General features: G+C 43.4%; 1 protein-coding gene across 2 annotated transcripts; it reads right to left on the reverse strand.

Moving 5' to 3' along the window:
- Nucleotides 1-87: 87 nt before the first annotated feature.
- On the reverse strand, nt 88-17,172 carry dgkaa (diacylglycerol kinase, alpha a). 2 transcript variants are annotated; one of them, XM_040153692.1, is made up of 24 exons: nt 17,101-17,172; nt 9,960-10,063; nt 9,488-9,564; nt 8,196-8,325; nt 7,949-8,023; nt 7,805-7,854; nt 7,633-7,707; nt 7,214-7,330; nt 6,213-6,330; nt 5,944-6,032; nt 5,710-5,829; nt 5,278-5,376; nt 4,981-5,067; nt 4,732-4,805; nt 4,568-4,642; nt 4,301-4,386; nt 4,091-4,180; nt 3,750-3,910; nt 3,602-3,666; nt 3,110-3,200; nt 2,788-2,974; nt 1,376-1,493; nt 1,085-1,145; nt 88-943 (listed from the first exon to the last, which is right to left on the reverse strand). In XM_040153692.1, exons 2-24 carry the CDS (start codon nt 10,033-10,035, stop codon nt 863-865), a joined length of 2,202 nt encoding a protein of 733 aa, XP_040009626.1. In that variant the 5' UTR covers nt 10,036-10,063; nt 17,101-17,172; the 3' UTR covers nt 88-862. The 2 variants fall into 2 exon arrangements, with proteins under 2 accessions (XP_040009626.1, XP_040009627.1); XM_040153693.1 differs by lacking the exon at nt 17,101-17,172 and adding an exon at nt 15,944-15,982.
- Between the last annotated feature and the right edge of the window lie 448 nt (nt 17,173-17,620).

The raw sequence follows: 17,620 nt of genomic DNA on the forward strand, positions 1-17,620 counted from the left end.
TTTCTGCACTAAACAAGTACAGCAGAGAGGCTTTCGGGCCTCTCTCTCTCTCTCTCTCTCTCACACACACACACACACACACACACACACACACACACACACACACACACACACACACACACACACACACACACACTCACTCACACACACAGGAACAACAGAGTAGGCCGACTGCTGCAGCCCATGCAGCCCTTTTGGCAATGATTGTCCTATTACTGTTCCCCGAAACACGTTCAAGTATCTTCTGAAATGTATGAAAAAGTAAAATTACTTCAACCACAATCTGAAATGTAATCTCGTCTATACTTCACTTTTGGTGCCAAATTGACAAGAACATATTTTGCTTTCCTAGCATCTTTACAGCCACAACAAAACAGCAAAACTACATGGTCTATACCCAAAGTGCACGCTTATACATCGCTCCGTATATCTTCTACTTAAGCCATAACCACAAAGAACGGATTGTAAAGGCACATGAAGCTGAATATTCTTCTTTTAGCAGGATATTTACTTTTCTTTACTAACCTTACTTTAAGGTCCTACAGAGCAGCATTTTCCACACAGTGTGAAGCAGTGAGACAGAGGCAGCGAGAGTGTCGAGTATTGATAAAAACATGGAGTAAATTTGGTCAAATTCATTTTGCCACACTGCAAACATATCTTACCATACAGTTTGTATTCAAACAGTGCCATGCTTTGGTTATATGTTACAGAGATGCACAACTTTTGAAGCAGTTATCCTTACTTTGACTGTTATAATGCAGTTATTCTATAACATACACATTCAAACTGTTTTTATTATAAAAAAAAAAATTCTCAGTCCTTTTATTTAAAATGAACAAGTGCATGTAGTCAGTCGGTTTTATTTGTAGTTGAAAAAACCAGTTGATTTGGCCTGAGGAGCCATCAACATACTGGCTTGATTCTTGTGTGTGATGTGAATCTGAAAAGGAAATATAAAATGCAAAATGTCCAGTAAATTACATTAGAATCAAATAAAAACATTGCCACTAACTGTATTGCCAACAGTAAAAAACTAGCTTCAATATTTCATTTCTGCTTGTGTCTGAGTTTGTGTATTTACCGTGCAGGGGGGCTGCATCCACGGCTCTCCATCTATCTGCATGGGTAATGCTTTCTTCGTCCTGCGGGTAAAGCGCAGAGGGATCAACAAAATGCATCAGTTAACAAAGTCGGCGCCTCTCATATGTAATTAAAATACCAAAAGGAAATCCAGCATACATAATTAGTGTTATGTAAAGATCCGGCCAAGGAGTATCCGTCGGCTGGTGATCAAAGTCAACTGCAAGCCATTGTCAAGACTGAGAGCCCAGAGCCTGACAAGTCCGAGCATGTCTGTGCGCCTGTCTCTCACCTGATGGTGATTTGTGAGGTCTTGGCAAGCCTCACGGCACTCTTGAGGCCCGTGTATATCTGTCCCATCTCCATGGCTCCTTCAAGGCCGACCACCTCCAACCGACGGTCGCTGAGATCTGGCAAGAGCACACGGACATACTGAGCACCCGGTCCACAGAGGGGGAGCATCGTTCAGTCCGACATAAAAACCGTACACCGGCCACCACATTTACTCTGCACCACAGTGGGACTCAAAGAAAGTGGGAAATACTAATACGATACGTACAAACGTTAATAGATACATTTAGGCTTACACGACAACTCCGAGCGTAACAAATCAAAGTGCAAATATTTTTTAAGAGGCTATGATCAACATTTTTATATTGACAACAGATGTCATGACTCCGGTGGATCCTTTGGATGGATCATTTGTTTGAGAACATTGTTTCCATCAGCAGCAGGCAGCTGTTTTCAGTAAAAAAAAAAAAAAAGCTCTCATAAATCCACTGTGCACTACCCGCTCAGCACCAAACAGCAGACAGCCACAGGAAGAGGCGAGCTGGTGAACACAGTGGAGCATTTAGCAGCTAGAGAACCAGATATTTCCCTCGGGAGTTGGGGGAGACCGAAGCAGACCTACAAGGAGCGTGAATGTTGGACTTCCGTTCGTCAGGTGGACACAAACACGACTCCAAACGAACGACAACGAGGCGCTGTGTCTGCCGGACTTGTAAATAGGCAAATGTTTGCTAATAAGCTGCCATGTGAACATGAAAGATGAGTGTTCTGCTGCCCCCAAGTGTCCAGAAAAAAACAGTCACTGCAGGTTTGAACAGCACAACAGCATGATAACACATCATTTAAAATTTGATCAATGGGAGCCAGTTTCCTTTAATGCCTTTAATGATTTGTGTGAATGACCTTCTTATTGTAAAGCTGCATTCATTGATTTTTTGACCACTGATCTGTTTCCATCAGATCAAGCTAAAAAACACAACATTTGACATATTATCACCCTATAAAGTTGTTCGGGCAAACAGTTGCCCATGTACACATCCAGCAGACACAGAGCAACAGTAGCATTTATTTGTGTCCACCTTACAATTGTTGGCCCGATATTCACTATCCTTTTCAGCTCTGCTTTGGCGCCGGACAGGTAGCGTACGGTGCGTTTATAAGGCCGATCTGCAAAAAATGCCTGCCTGCTGCAGCTGGAAACGGCGTTGATGAGAGTGGAGTCCGGCCGTCGGGCCGTAACACCTAAACGATGAGCCGAAAGAGGTTAAAAGGCTTCATGTAGATGAAGGAAACTGGAGTTTTGGGTCCATTTCTACATGCGGGCTCTTTCACCTTTCACACAGTCATTTGATGCATTGTTAACATAAAAAAATACCACAGTTTTTATGTTCCCTGACGTCAAAGACAAAATACCTTGAGAGGTCACTTTCAGGATTTCTGGGTCCACGATCACCTCTGGCTCGTCCTGACTCGTCAGTCCCTTAGTGTCCCCTTTTTTGGTCTCGCCCCATAGGTTGGAGCCGCCGTGCATGCTGGGAATGTTAAGTACAGCAACCCCCTCCAGAGACAGGCCGCTGAGATCCAGTGGTGTACCGCAGCACTGAAGAAAGTGCAGCAAAAGTGAAGAATCACTACACTGTCTGTTCTTGGGAACAGCTCTCTCATGGCAGGTTTGCCTTTGAAACAGACAAAATGCACACTTGCAATGCTTGTTACGCAGGTGCTGCGCTCTCACCTCGATTGTTAGACTTTCGTTCAGTTTCTTGCAGGAAGCAGAGATAGTTTCTGAAGTGGCAAATTCAAAATACCACAGCTTGTTCTTCATTCTGCAGTCATAAAGAAGGGTGCCTTTCAGGTTTAAGTGATGTTTTATTTTCACATGACATTTTCTCCCTTCAGCACGCACAGCTCCTTAGGAGGAGGAGGAGGAGTCAAGTTGCAACACTTATTGCCACAGACACCTGCTGTCGCCACCTGCATTCAGTTTTTTTTTCCCCCCAGCTTTTAAAAAAAGCAGTAATTGTAAGCAGGAAATACAGCGACCAAAGTAAAACTGAATACAAAAAAAACAGCTCTGCATCTGCTGTACAGTAGATGATGATTATTTTTAGACTGTGTTGTATATTATTACTATGAGCAGGATATTCTCTGCTGTTTGTTTGCTGTTCACGGAGAAAGTACGTGCCCTGCAAACTGAAAATGTTCCAGCGAAGAATTAAATGCATACCTGCTGTTAAATTTCTGGGGATGTTTCTCCCTCATTGTGTGAAACCGGTGGGCAATGGATGCATCCTGTCAACACAACAAAACAAAGACATTAACAAAACTGAAAAATAAACACTTCCTCTTTTGTGATGTATTTCTGAGAAACTCACAACTCCAATAGAGAAGTAGTTGTTGATGATTTCATACGGCACTGGGTCGCCCTTCTCCTCATTCTCATCTGTGGTGACCTGCACACTCCAGCGGTCCATCAGCACCTGAGAGCTCCCCTCGATGTCTTTAAGAATACGACTCAAATCCTCCTTGTCATATCCTGCAAAGGGAAAACAAACAAGACTAACATGACTGGGCGAGTTCGTGTGCACAAATATTTAAAAAAAAGCACATGTGAAGAGCTTCTGTTTTTTTGAGGCACATTTAGTCCCAAAAACTCGCACTCTGCACCAGAGCATATGCAGCAAACATTATTTTGACAGGTGAAACACTTTCTCACCTCCTCCCCATCGAAGACATCGTGCAAGATCATTTCCTGTCCCCAGAGGAAGCACAGCAACAGGTGGCCGCACCAGCAGATTGGCTTTGTCTGATTCCAAGAAAACAAAAGAGGGAAGGAAAAATGCGTCACAATGATTTTTTTTTTTCCAGAATCTCACGCTGGTAGAAGCTCACTTGCCTTTTCTAGAGTTTGACCAAACAATCTCACCTATCGCGTCCAGAATCCAGCCAACTGTGCCGTCTCCACCGCACACCAAGATCCTGTAATCCTGCAGATTTCTGAAGAAACTCAGTCTGAAAGAAAGGTGTTGACAAATGTAGAAGCAGAGCATGATGCAGAACTGAAAGAAATACTTACATCAAAGTGGTCTGAAATAATCTAATACTTTGCTCTGTGTATTTTAAGATAAAATTCATAAAAATTCTATTTATTTCCATTTCGCACTGACCATAATCTGTTGTACTGATTACTCACCCTGGTCCAGGTCCACCATTTGAAAGGTTATATACCTGCCGTGGATTCAGTAAATACTGAAATTTACGCAGGACTCTGAAATACATAAAACCAGGCTGAACAATGTGGATGTGTTAGACATGTATTTCTCTTTGAGTGTATTTTTTATTTATTTTTTTAGTCACCTTTCTCCCTGCTTTCCCCCACTTTTAGGGTTGACGAACACTAGAAGAGGATGAGTGTTTGGCACAGGGCTGATCTGTTGAATGATATATCGAAAATGATATAACAGTTATATAACAAACTACCAACTATAAATATATATAGACGTTACTGTATATTGTAACAAAGGAATCTGTCCATGTTTAGCCTTCTAAGATGTCAGTTTGTAAACATGCAGCCCTGATAAAAACCTTCACAAGGCAGATTAATACCTGAAGCACTTGTCCATCAGGAGTAGTATTGAGCTCGCTGTCATCCGTTGAACTCGAGCAGCCATTCTTTACATTGTTTGGTCTCTCCTTTAGGGAGGAAAACAAAGGTATGAGGTTTTGCCTTTTGAGAACAAAGAAAAATCTCTACACATTGTACCTTTTAAAATGCAACACAGGTGAGAAGGGTTTACCAACAACAAGAAACAGCCCTGGGCTGATGTCGTGTTCTGCGTTGGCGTGACAGGCACTGTTTGTACAGCGCGTGTGCTTGAGATGTGCCCGAGGATAATTCTGTACCTTTATAACAGGATATATTGCCCATGGTGGCAGGATATGGTCTCTGAGCGGCCCACAGGTACACTCCGTTGGCTCCTCCTCTGCACATTCATCGTGACGCTGCAGAACGCAAACAGTGACTCATTACATAAACTCCTAGCACAACAGTGATGACTGACAGAAGCTAAATTGATCTTCTGCAAGATGTTTTTGCATTTCTGTTGCGTTGGATGGTTACACTGGAAAGAGACAGGAAAGTGAGGAAAATGAAAAGGAAGAACCGAGACTCACTAGACTGGATTTGAACCCAAAGCATCTTGGGTAGATGGCCTACTATTAGGCCATTTAAACCAGAAGGACTGAAGACCAAAATGCTCGATCACTGCTCACTGCTCACAAACTATATAACTGTGCATTCCTAGAAATCAGTCGCACATCAAGATGCTTCCTCACCATCGTGTCGCACCACACACAGTGTTTGCCCGTTAAGCCTTGGTAGCTCTTGATCTTCTTCTGGCATTTATCACACTTCCTCGAGTCACAGTTCCCACTCACCCAGTCGTGTGCTGGAACCTGAAATGTCGGACGAATGTATCAACATCCACAGAGGAGCACACGCACACAGGATGAAGTCTAATTTAGACTGTGAGTGTCACTCTGAATGTTGTGGTGGAGCCACCGGCATACCCCTGTTTCTTTCTTTGACTTCACATATGTTCTGGTGCAGGGGGCCAGGTTCTTGTTAGCACAGCGCCCGTGGACTGTGTATTTGCAGCCTGCAAAGTAAGACACATAAGCCAGCTGTCATACGATGTTTTTGTACCCTGTCTCATGTAAAGCTGACAGAGGAGTTTTAATCTGAAAAGGAGTCTGCAGGAATCTCAATTTTGACAACAAAGTTTCGGTGATAAATGTCACTGCAGTGTCACCCTCTTCTGGTGAGTTCAGTTACTCACAGGTGCAGCACAGCCCTTGCTTCCTCAGACCCAGCAGCATGCTCTGACACACATTGCAGTAAACGGGCTTGTTGAAATGTTTCATCCTCCAAAGGTGCTGCCCATCCTTCTGGGTCATCTGGTTGTTGAAGGAACAATCATTGAAGATGGCAAAGCAAGAAAGTGGAAAACATCGTGTTATTGTGCGAACTCATTTGCATGCTGAATAGAAAACTAAATGTTTGTAACAAAAGAAGCATTTATATCTATTTCCTGGTTTCGGCCTGTTTACAGAGAAACCAGTGCTGTTAACCAGATTACAAACTGAAATGCTCTTTTTCCCCCCAACATGATGAATCAGCCTAACACTTTCTACATGAGGCATAGCTGGCAGCCTGTAAGGCAGCCCACAGCAACTGTGGGGGGGGGGGCTGGATTCATGCACCCCAGGCTTCAAATGTCCATTGGTGGCTAGAAATAGCCTGAGGGGAAGTCCCTGGCATTGTTGCAGAGGCCAAACCCAGTGACTCCAGTTTATGGTTTTAAACTGCCACAGAAATTCAGTCTAACAGAAAGAGGCTTTTATATTCTTGGCAAAACATTAAGTAACACCCAAAACACAAAACTGACCCGTCATTGATTTTAGACAACCATTTTGATGAAATTATTAATTTCTTTAGTCAACTATAGTGCGTCCGCGTGAAGGTTCCCATTTCATGCAGGCACTGTTACATGTGGGCACAGATTGTGCCGAGTAAATGGAAACACTAAAGCACTCATCTTGCTTTCGTGAGCAGAGATGGCATATCCACACCCTGTAACACTGAGTAGGCAAAAAGGCACTTATAGACAGGGAGGAGGCCGAGGACAGAGGAGAGGCAAGCAAGGCCAGGGTTTCACAAGAATAATAAAAGGAGGTTTTACCACTCTGTGAGACACCTGCCGTCAACATGAAATGCAGCTGAGCCAGGCTTTTGGAGACAATACTTAATGAAAAGAGAAATATGCTGCTTTAAAAGCACCTTCAGACCCAGCAAGACCAGCAAGGGAACATTGTTCATGCCTCCCTCCACCCACTCCTCCAGAGACACCGTGCCGCTGCTGTCTGCATCAATTGCCGTCATCATGTCCTTCAGAACCTGATGAAATGATAGCTGGTTGTTATTATCCAACAAGTACGTCAATTTTCTATTACTTAAAAAGGCCCAATGGTTCGTGAAACTGGTCACGCATGGGAATTTGTGTAGTGCAGTGAAGCTTATCATTTTAGTAAACCTAGCAAATGAGTAACTCGAGGTTCCATATACGTAATGTCGTAAAGGATATCTTCTGCAAACAAATGTGCATTTACTATATTGTCCCGGCTTAAAGTACAAAACATACAGGCTTTCATGTGATTCCGGGATGTTGACATTTCAGAGTAGAGCATTGTGGGACTTACCGGCCTCAACTCTGACACATCCCAGCCTAGGTATTCTGCTGCATGCATCATCTGAGCAATAATCCTATCCACTTCCTGTTGAAAAAGGAACAAACGACTGGTTTTAGAATTGCAGTTGGTACGCTCCGTTACTTTAAAATCACAACTCAAAAGATTTTTCTCGACAACTTACAGAGCTGTCGAGGACTCCATTGCCATCTCTATCATAGAGCTTGAAAGCAACTAAAGAGAGAGAGGAAATAAAAAAATGGAAGTGCTGGACCAAGTCATCGCTCAAATTATTTTGACCAAAAAAAGAAAGAAAATTACAGCTCACACTCGAGCTTGTCCCTGGGCTGGCCATCCTCCAGCAGAGAGAAGTAACATGAAACATCCTTCAGAAAGACCTCCTCTACGGGAAAGAGGGAGGAGAGAGAGGGGGCTGAAAATACTCCAGTCACCATATCTGCATGTAGTGATGAAATGAATGTATGCCAAATAGGCCAGGGTGTAAACTGATAAGGGCCTGCTACAAAGTAGCGTGGAGAAAGTGAGTTGCGTAGACACATAGTGTATAATCTCACTGGCACTGTCTTCCTGGGTGGGTTCAGAGTTTTGGAAGGAGAGGAAGAGTCGCTGGCAGAGGGCCACAGGGAAGTCCTCCACTTCTAAATAAGTCTTCAGGAACAGACGAAAGCCTTCTTCATTGATGCACTGGAAAAAAATGAATGGGTTCAGTGAATTGTGTAATGAAATATCTTAAGTGTCTGTGTATGTGTGTGCATGTGTGTGCTGTGCATGTTAACTTCTGCATTTTTCAAAATCACCTCTTCTAAAAATAAGGGAAGATGACGATCACATTGTTGCTACCATGTGAAAATCTTGTATAGGACATGATGCTTTCTCAAAAAAAAAAACCCTCTTGTTTCGGTTTAACAGTCATCTAAGTGTATTGAGCAGGAGTTGAAATGCTTTCAAAAGGCCAAGATGTTTCTCAGAAACATTTACTCTATCATTTAGAGCTAAAAATATAATATTAAAAAATATATAATAAAGTTAATACTCCAAAATTGGAGTGGTTGCAGGATTTTAATGACATATAACAAAAAAACAAGCTCCTCATTCAAGGTTTCAGTCCATCTGTCTGGCCTGGTATCTGTGTTTCTCACATGATAATATGCTGCCGGGCTAAGAAGCAGTAGTCCCTCGATAATGGTGAACCACAAACCCATTTTTTGTTGACATAATTCAATTTCCCTGGTTGATACCCTGCAGAGCTGCCCCAGTGATAAATAATGTCACTGCAAGCCGGCTAATTCACGTCAAGAACAAAAAAAAAAAAAAAAAAATTTCCTGTGTAATTTAGAAGTAATTTGCTGGTACTTTATGAAAGTATTTGTGTTTTTTCCATTATAATAAAATCAACATTTCCTTCCAATGATCTAATTAAACTATATTTAGCCAAATTATCCATCGCAAATGACTGCATTTGCTTCCCGGTACAAACTACTTGGCAGTGTCAGCCACTGATGTACATTATTGGAAGGATCTTGTTTCAGTCACACTTGAGCTTACATTGTGTGAGGGCAGCCAGCACTCTGTTCAGCAAGGCCTTACTGCGTGGGCAAAGCTAAGGAGGTGATTTACATTTGCAACCTCGCTTAAATGTGTTGAAGACATTTCTCACGGACAGCTTAGTCATCATGATCGATGGCTTTGAATCTAATTAATCACCGTAGAACAATTAATAACTGCCCAATATACATAAATCACATGCTAATTTATGACTGAACTGCTCCGCTGAGAGCCATAATTCAGTTCAGCTGTGTGCCTCCTAGCTGAGAGCACTGCGAGTGAGTTTTGGAGGAGATGTCACCTCTCCATGTCTGTGCCGGGCCAGACTGCCATCTGCATCAAATTCCCTCAGCACGTCTTTCACCTTCAAGCTGCAGTCTGGAAGACACACGGGTCACACGGGGATAAACTTCTGTACATGTAGGTAGTTTTCAAACATTGAATTTTCACATTTTACTCTACTGCATGTAACCATTTTCACTCCACATTTCTTAAATAGCTCGTACACATAGGATTACACAATGAATATAAATTTATCTGAAGCACAAAAACATATGTGCATGCTTTATTTGCAAAAAAACTGAATGTGACAGACTTCTGCCTCTTCTAGATATAAAAAAACCATGAGCGAGTGTACGTGAGTGTGTGTGTGTGTGTGTGTGTGTGTGTGTGTGTGTGTGAGTGTGTGTCTGTGTGTGTGTGTGGGTTGAGGTCGGGGGGGGGTTAAGCGCTGAGAAAGCTGCCTGCTCGCCCGCCTGCTTGTCTGTACTCACATTCTATGTACTGCTGTAGCTGGATAAAGTCGACGGGGTTTAGTTCCTTCACCTCTGGGTTTGTGGGGGTGGACATGGTGCCTGCTTCTGCACTAACTGCCTGCCTGTGCACAGGCGAGAGAAACAGTGAGACATAGATGCAGAGAAAAGAGAAGGTGGGTGCACAGTAGCCGGCTTCTTTGTAAAACATAAAAGCATGGCTGCAAGCAAAAGATAGCATCTTCCATTTCGCACCGTACAAATCCCTGACTGCAGACAGGGAGATTCACACTCAACATCCATAAACGAGGGAAGCAGAAGCAAGAAAATGTAGAACCGTGCAGAACGTCCGCAGTCAACTCTGTACACGTGAACATTTTTTTTTCCATTTTGGTGAACACAATGAATGATTATCATAAGTTTATATGACCAACCACTTTGTCATTGTGTTCATAAACCCACAGTCTTTTCTCAACATGTACCATACGTGGATGCAATTTTTTCCTTGTACTATACTGATTGTACAACGCTGCTTCACTGCCAAACATAAACAATTTTGTCACGTCTATATACTGTGTTTATTTTACATCTCCCACCATCATTAACACGTGACTGGCCTCTTAAAACTGGGCCAAAAGTCTGGTAGAAATTATGTCAGGCTAACGGTACCCATGATACTTCGACTCTAGGGATTCTCTGCACCCAGAATCTCTTTCCATACCCTCAGTGGCCCATATAAGATCTAAAAAATTCCAGAAATGGGGAGCGTTTGGTTTACTTTAGCACAAGAGAGTACAATGAAGTGTTAAAATGCAGAGATAAACAATAATGTCTTGCAGAGAGGAAATAATACAATGGTTTCTCGAGGGATCTCCCCTTCAAACAAAAGGAAGAGCCCTAAATGTCCTACAAGGCTGATAGTGAGCTTGAATCTGAAAGTGACAGAGACGGAGCTTGTTATCGCCATAAAAATTGGTGAAGCGTGTCATTCTGAAGTCGGAAGCATTAAGTCTGGATGAAAATTTGGCGGGTTAATTACGAATAATTTCATCAGAGGCAAACCTGCTGTTAAAACATAATGGAAGGAGATTCCCTGATGACAGGAAAAGAAACCGATACATGTAAAGTTCCTTAACAATGGAAGAAAGAGGAGGAACTAGTTAATGGACGGGAGAAAGGTGCATCTTGGCATCCTGTTTAACATTGCTTGTGTAGACACGTGCCAATAAAATGGTGCAATAAAAAATATAGGCATTGATCAATATAGAATTTATAAAGAGTCTAATGCGACTGATAGTCAGAGTTTTACGATTACGTTAGAAATGTGATCTTTCCAGGTAAGTCTGTCATAATAAGCACCAAGAAACAGCACACATGCTTAAAAGCTACTATTTGTGCTAAACCAAGGCCATGTAATATTTTTAAAGATAAAATAACAAATTCTGCCATTTACGAACAAAACTTTGAGTTAATAAGTAAAAGTACGATCTTTTTAATCCCCTCGCAGGTTTTGTTGTCACAGTCTTACGTGGTCTGGTATCCCCAGCAGCTTATGGTGGCTAATGTTGGCCAGTGTTTGCAAACTTTAGGTTGACTAGTGCAGTGCCGGTTTCAAATCGTGTCTGTCGGTAGGGGCCCGACTGCTTGGCCTGCGTTAATCCATCCTGCAGCTTTCTTGAGAGCCAAACACACTGCACTTCCTACGGTGGCTAATGTTAGCAAACGTCAGTTTACTGACTTTATGACTCTTTATGACACTGTGTTTTACCATTTATCCTGTAATCAGTTCTACAAAAGTGACTTGGTCTCGCTTTACAGGACCACACAAGTGACTCTGCACAATTTACACTTTAAATGACTGCAACATATTTTGCAATCTAAGCTGCAGAGTATCAGATTTCTTATTAATCTTAAAACTTGTCTGAGTTATGTAATCCATCACGGTAAACTGCATTAGGTTTTTTCTAAATTACATTACCATTATGAGGTAATGCAGGGGAGACTTCCTAAATCAATCCGCATTTTACCTGCATTAGCGTGCGAGGTTGATGGGCCTCTGAAAACAATTAATACCCTCTGTACACTATTCTGTGCAAAAGTCTGCTAATTCATTTTAATACCGTATGGAAATGAATGGCGACAGAAGGCTGGAACGGAGGGGAGGAAAGTAAGATTCAGAAAGTCTACAGCAAGCTTTGGAAAATGGTCAGTAGTAATGATGCGTACTTAAGGAACCAAAACTTGGAAAAAAGACTGGTATGGTCCTTAAAGGCCAGCCTGCTGGCTTAGAACCACGTATCCAGTAGTAGTTCTGGTAATTCCCCACTAAACGATGTGATTGTTACAAAAGGAATTAAAAGGGGAAAGAGTTTAAAAATAGAGAAGGATAAATATACTGAACCAGGTGTAACACTTCTGAAGAGGCAAATACACATATTGTGATTCCGATAACATGTCTAATATCAAAACCATTCACTCATCAACTAGACAAATGCAAAACGAAAGCGGATAAAAGACAGTGTGGTGGTTTTCCACCCAGGCTGATGAATAGGAGCTCACTGTAAATGTGTTGTTTACACCGTTTTCCACAGGAGTTATCGCGCATAAAGTGCAGCCAGTGAAGGTATCAGTGATGACGGCCTGCGCTGAACAGATAATAGAGCACTTAAAAGACAAAGAACCGACTGAGAAAAAGAAATGAAATAATCGGATAAAACACCGACTCTTCACATGTGATTTGGATCCATTTGCTCTCTTTAGACTCTGAAAGGTTCACACTGTCCTCACTTAATTCCCTCAAAAGGTCAGCAGCGTTGCCTAGCAGTTCTGTTTATGCTGCCGATCAGGTGGGCCAGGTCTGTATCGACAGCAAGGCGACACACGAAGGAATCGTGAAGAGCCATCTGTTACTGATCTCCCGATATACAGTCTAAAACAGTTTATTCTAAAAATATGCTCCAGACCCTGTCTTCAAACACTGACACTGTTATAAATAAACCAAAAATAGGCTTCTTAGGTTTATTTGCACTTAAAACACACCTCCTTTTTTTTTTTTTTAGATAAGTCATGGGTGTTATTTTTCCTTTTCCATTTTTATCCTGATGTCAGGAGCAGCATCTAGTCTGTTTTGTCTCCTTACCGACCGAGTACCATCATCATTATTGTCTGGTTGAACAAGATCTGGAGCCTATCTGAGTAATCTGATTCCTCACTTCCTGATTAGATAATGATTTGCATGCACGATGCAGATTTGGAATCAGGACTAGTCAGAACACGGAGCACACGAGGAGGTATTCCCTGCACTCAGAGGAAAAAGTGATGGGTAGTGTCATACATATCGAGCCATTTGTCTCCACTCTCGGACACCGGAGGGAGTTTTGAAAAACAATGGCACCATCTAAATGAGCTTACTGAAGCAAGTATAAATATTTCAGGAGGCTTCAGGAATGTCTGAGGAGCGGTAAGACTTAATACAGACCATGTGACTAACTGTTTCTGTCCTGGCTCTCACTAAGGTTACGCTGCTGGGCTGAACTCAAATGGTGGATGCTTTATGAGGGAACTGTTTATGTTGCTTTACAGAAACATTTATGTGGAAGAGTATCTGATGTGTAGACACGAGAAAGATTTAAATGTACGCCAACAAGAGTCACATTCAGTGACTCTTCACATTCGTTAGCCTTTATTCAGTGTGATTCACTTTGGTCCGCACTGCTGACAGACAGTCTGAAGTATAATACTGTTTGAACAAAATGTTGCTCCATATAAATCAGTACAGACTATATGGTGCGGCACATGTTTTGAGCACAAATGCTTGCAAGCTAACGCCCTCTGAATCCCTGCCGCTCTTCGAAAAGCAGTAGAGGACTACTTAAATGTTAAAGTGGCTCTTCAAGTAGCAACAGCTTGTGAAATCAGCATCTACTCTCCCATAAACCTCCGAAAAACCATCTGTCTAGAGCCTGTAACTTGCTTTTACTTCTGTCCACTCAACTGAAAAACACCAAATCAACCGCTTTATAACAATTCACCGAGTGAAATAATTGGAGGATTAGAGTGGACAGTTCAGTTGGCACTCACACACGCCTTGCGTTTAATTATGAACCCTTAATGTCTCAGCGTAAAACTGTCGACAACCGCGAAACAGTCTCTTCAGGAATCATTTCAAGGTATGCTTGGGGATGACCTTTTCCCATGGAGGCTTATGTTTGTGCGCGCTGTCATAACACCCACGCCTATGTGTAAAGGAAATCTGCTGTTTTGCAACACTTGCAGGTTGCAAGCCATTGTCATTCTGTGGTTGGAAAACTCTGCGTAGGTTTTTTTCAACAGAAGCTGAAGTCTACATCTAACGATGGGCATCTTGTTTTTTCTCCTGAAACTACAACAGTTCTCTTCACTGAAGTGAGTGCAGATTGCACCCGGTTATCAGAAGGGGGGTGACGGACTACGCTTGGTTGCTGTGGAAAGTGTTTCCCTCCATCAGCTGCTCTCCGTCAGAGCGCTACCACGGCTGACTAAAAGGTTGGAGGAGGCACAGGCAGGGAGGGAGGCAGCCAGTTCAGGGAAGGGGGAGCCCAGTCAGTAGATGCGAGTCTTCCCCTTGCAGCTCCACCTCCTCCCACGCCGTGAGCCATGGCTGGCCTTCAAAGCCAAAGGCCACGCTCGAAATTGCATTTTACATGCAGATGCTACTCTGACTCATCGCAAGAACAGGGGAATACTCCCATTCTATAAATGGACTGTTTGCTCAAGGGGTCACTTTGCAGGCAGAGCAAGAAGTTACTTACTTAGTGGTACAACCAGGAAAAAAAAACATTTATGCATCCATAGAGCTACAGCCTGTAACCACTAGTTCCCCTGGTTGTTTAATCTTCACTGTAGTTTAATATAGTGCCAGGGTAGTACAGATACTGGCACATGTACCGAAGTTGTTGCCTCTATTGTTGAAAGCACCTAGGCGGATATACGGTACATATTTTTTTCTTTTTTTACATGATGATACACATCAAGAATCGAGGGATTTTCCTTTGGGTAGATAAAATGGATCTGGTCACTGTAAGATTCATCAACTGAATAAAACCATTGTGCTGTGACGCAAAAAGCGGGGTCAAAAGTAATGACGTGGCCACATTTGAGCACGCTGTTAAAAACAGGGCTTCCCCATGACTACTACTGGAAGGTAATATATGAAAAGGCCGGTTTCATGCAAAGTACAACAGGCTCCAGTTAGTAGGAACAGTGGAGAAATTGAACACAAGAAGCACGGATTGTGAATCAGACTAAAATCTAAAAAAAACAAAAGACTTTCACCACAGTATGAATCATAGATTTCTTGGAAAATGTAGGCAAGGCTTTGCTCACTCCCCAGCATCTAAGTGGGGACTGCTCATCACTCCGGCTTACTTACATAACAGCTTTTTTTTTTTTTTGTGGTGGCAACCCTGCCAAACACCACGCTAACTTCGGAGAGAAAAAACCTCAGCCCTGCCCAGACTTGTGAGGGTGCACGTTGTCGTACAATAGCCACGCTTTTTTTTTTTTTTTTTTATGTGCAAGTGTTCGCACGTATCCGGGAGGCCTGGGGGGTCAGTAATTAAGGGATCCGGAGTCTTCAGAAAGAACTAAAATACGTTGGCTTATTTTTGCTAAGGTGAATTATTTTATAAATATGAATGGGTGAGGCTGCTCAAAGGCAAATTCTAATCACTTCTGTGATGTGGTAATCAAGTACTGACTTCTGACAGTATGGCCTAAAAAAAGTCAAATGGGTTAAAATCATAGTCGTTAATACAGGATTCAAGCAGACTCAGGTATGAAGGAAGCGTTGGCTAAATGAAAAATACAACTGGCGTATTTAGAGAAGTGAAACAGTCGGTAAACAAAAAAGCCGTTATTGCCATTTCTCAGATCAGATTAACAATGGGACCATTGACCTGGCTACAGTACTGATTGTCTGCGCCCGAAAACTCAAATGACACAAATGTTATACATCTGAGACTCACCAGCTTTGAAATGACCTGCTCGAAATGAACACACAGCAAAGTGTCACCTGGAAAAAAAAAAAAAAAAAAAAAAAAAAGTGGCGCAGAAGCTGAAAGTTCAGGCAAAAAAGGGAAAAACGTGGACCTAAGTAAGTATCAAGACTTTCCTGAATGCTTTGTTTTTCCAGCTTCTGTTAGGACTGAAAGTCTCCACTGGCGGTCCAATGACAGTGAAAGTGGAACTCGGAGTGAACATTGATCCCACAGCAGCGACGTTGCTCACCAACGCCCACCATCATCTACTTCGCAGCATGGAGGGTTTTGCTGCCCCCAGGATCAACAAAAGTGAACAGGGAAAACCGCTCTGGGGTCTTAAAAGGTCCACTGCGATTCAGCTTTCGCTGTCCCCACTGGTATAGCACCACGTCCCGCAACACACATGATCTCAGGTTGGGGGGGGGGGGTCACACGGGTGAGAGCCCACCAAACTGGGGGCAATAACAGTCCAGAGCTGTTCCCTCGATGTACTACCGATGCATTAGGTTGCACCAGGCGTTGGCAGGTCTGAGCAAAAGGTTTAGCTGAGCCCTTTACACCTGAGTATCTTAAGACTTGACACCCCAAATAGCCTAAGGGCCCCCGAGCGGTCACCAGTCTCTGCTCCTGACGGACGAACTGCTCGACTCTCCAAATAGCCCGGGCCGAGAGAAGGGTCCCCCCCCCCTGAAGAGGGGCAACCTAAGAGGCTCGACACTAACAATCGCCGGGCCACGGCAACGGCAACTGAAGCGATGCTTGTTTGCGAGGATTAAAAAGAGGGCAGAGGGCTGCGGTAGGTCTACCCCTGTTGGTCGCCGTTCGGCTTAGCGAATTACTCTGTTATTAACACGTGATCTTCGCCATCTACAGCACTCGCCCTTTAAAAAAAAAAAAAATCACATGCATGAGCTGAAAGCCGTCAGCTACCAGCTGCATCTCCTCGTATTGTAATCCCAACTCTTCGCAGCAGAGCAAACACAACGTGCTACACCCCCCAAACACAAACACACACACACACACCACCCCCCATTTTTACAGCCGTTCATCTGCAGCCCAGAGCCGTTCAGAGCTACACAGAAACTTCAATCAATACGCCGAGTCTGGACCTCTTTCTGTTTTGTTTTCTGGGAGTCGTTTACCTTTCCGTCGCCGCTCCGTCGTTTGAACTTTTGGGAGACAAATCGTCGCGGCGCGGGCACAGCAACCGGTCCGAGGAGGGGGGAAAAAAAAAAAAAAAAAATCCTGCTCTCGGACGCGAAGCGGAGTGGCCGTTAACTTTAAATGGAGGCAGGAGGTCGGCGGAGCGGAGGCAGTGAACTGGCGCAGAGCGGAGAGCGAGCGAGCGGATCCCTCCCGTCAAGCACCGCCTCAGCCGCCCCGCGCCCTCTGCCAACCAATGCACACCCGTCTCACCGGTGTGCGCCCATCTGCGAAGTTGTAAAAGTGTCGCTCATTGCACTGGTGCAGTTGTGGCCCGCTGTCGCGCACTTGTCGTCCTGCCCATTTAGAAGAAAATCAATGCAGTATATCCACTATATTCTTCTTTTTTAATTTTTTTTTTTTTACAGAGTAATGCTAGTAATTGCAGCGGTGCCGTTACCGCTGTTTACGCGGGTCTCCGCCGCAGGTGGTGACCGCGCCTTTTGCCGGAGTGGAAAA

This window comes from Xiphias gladius, chromosome 18, assembly GCF_016859285.1.
Source record: "Xiphias gladius isolate SHS-SW01 ecotype Sanya breed wild chromosome 18, ASM1685928v1, whole genome shotgun sequence".
NCBI lineage: Eukaryota > Metazoa > Chordata > Actinopteri > Istiophoriformes > Xiphiidae > Xiphias > Xiphias gladius.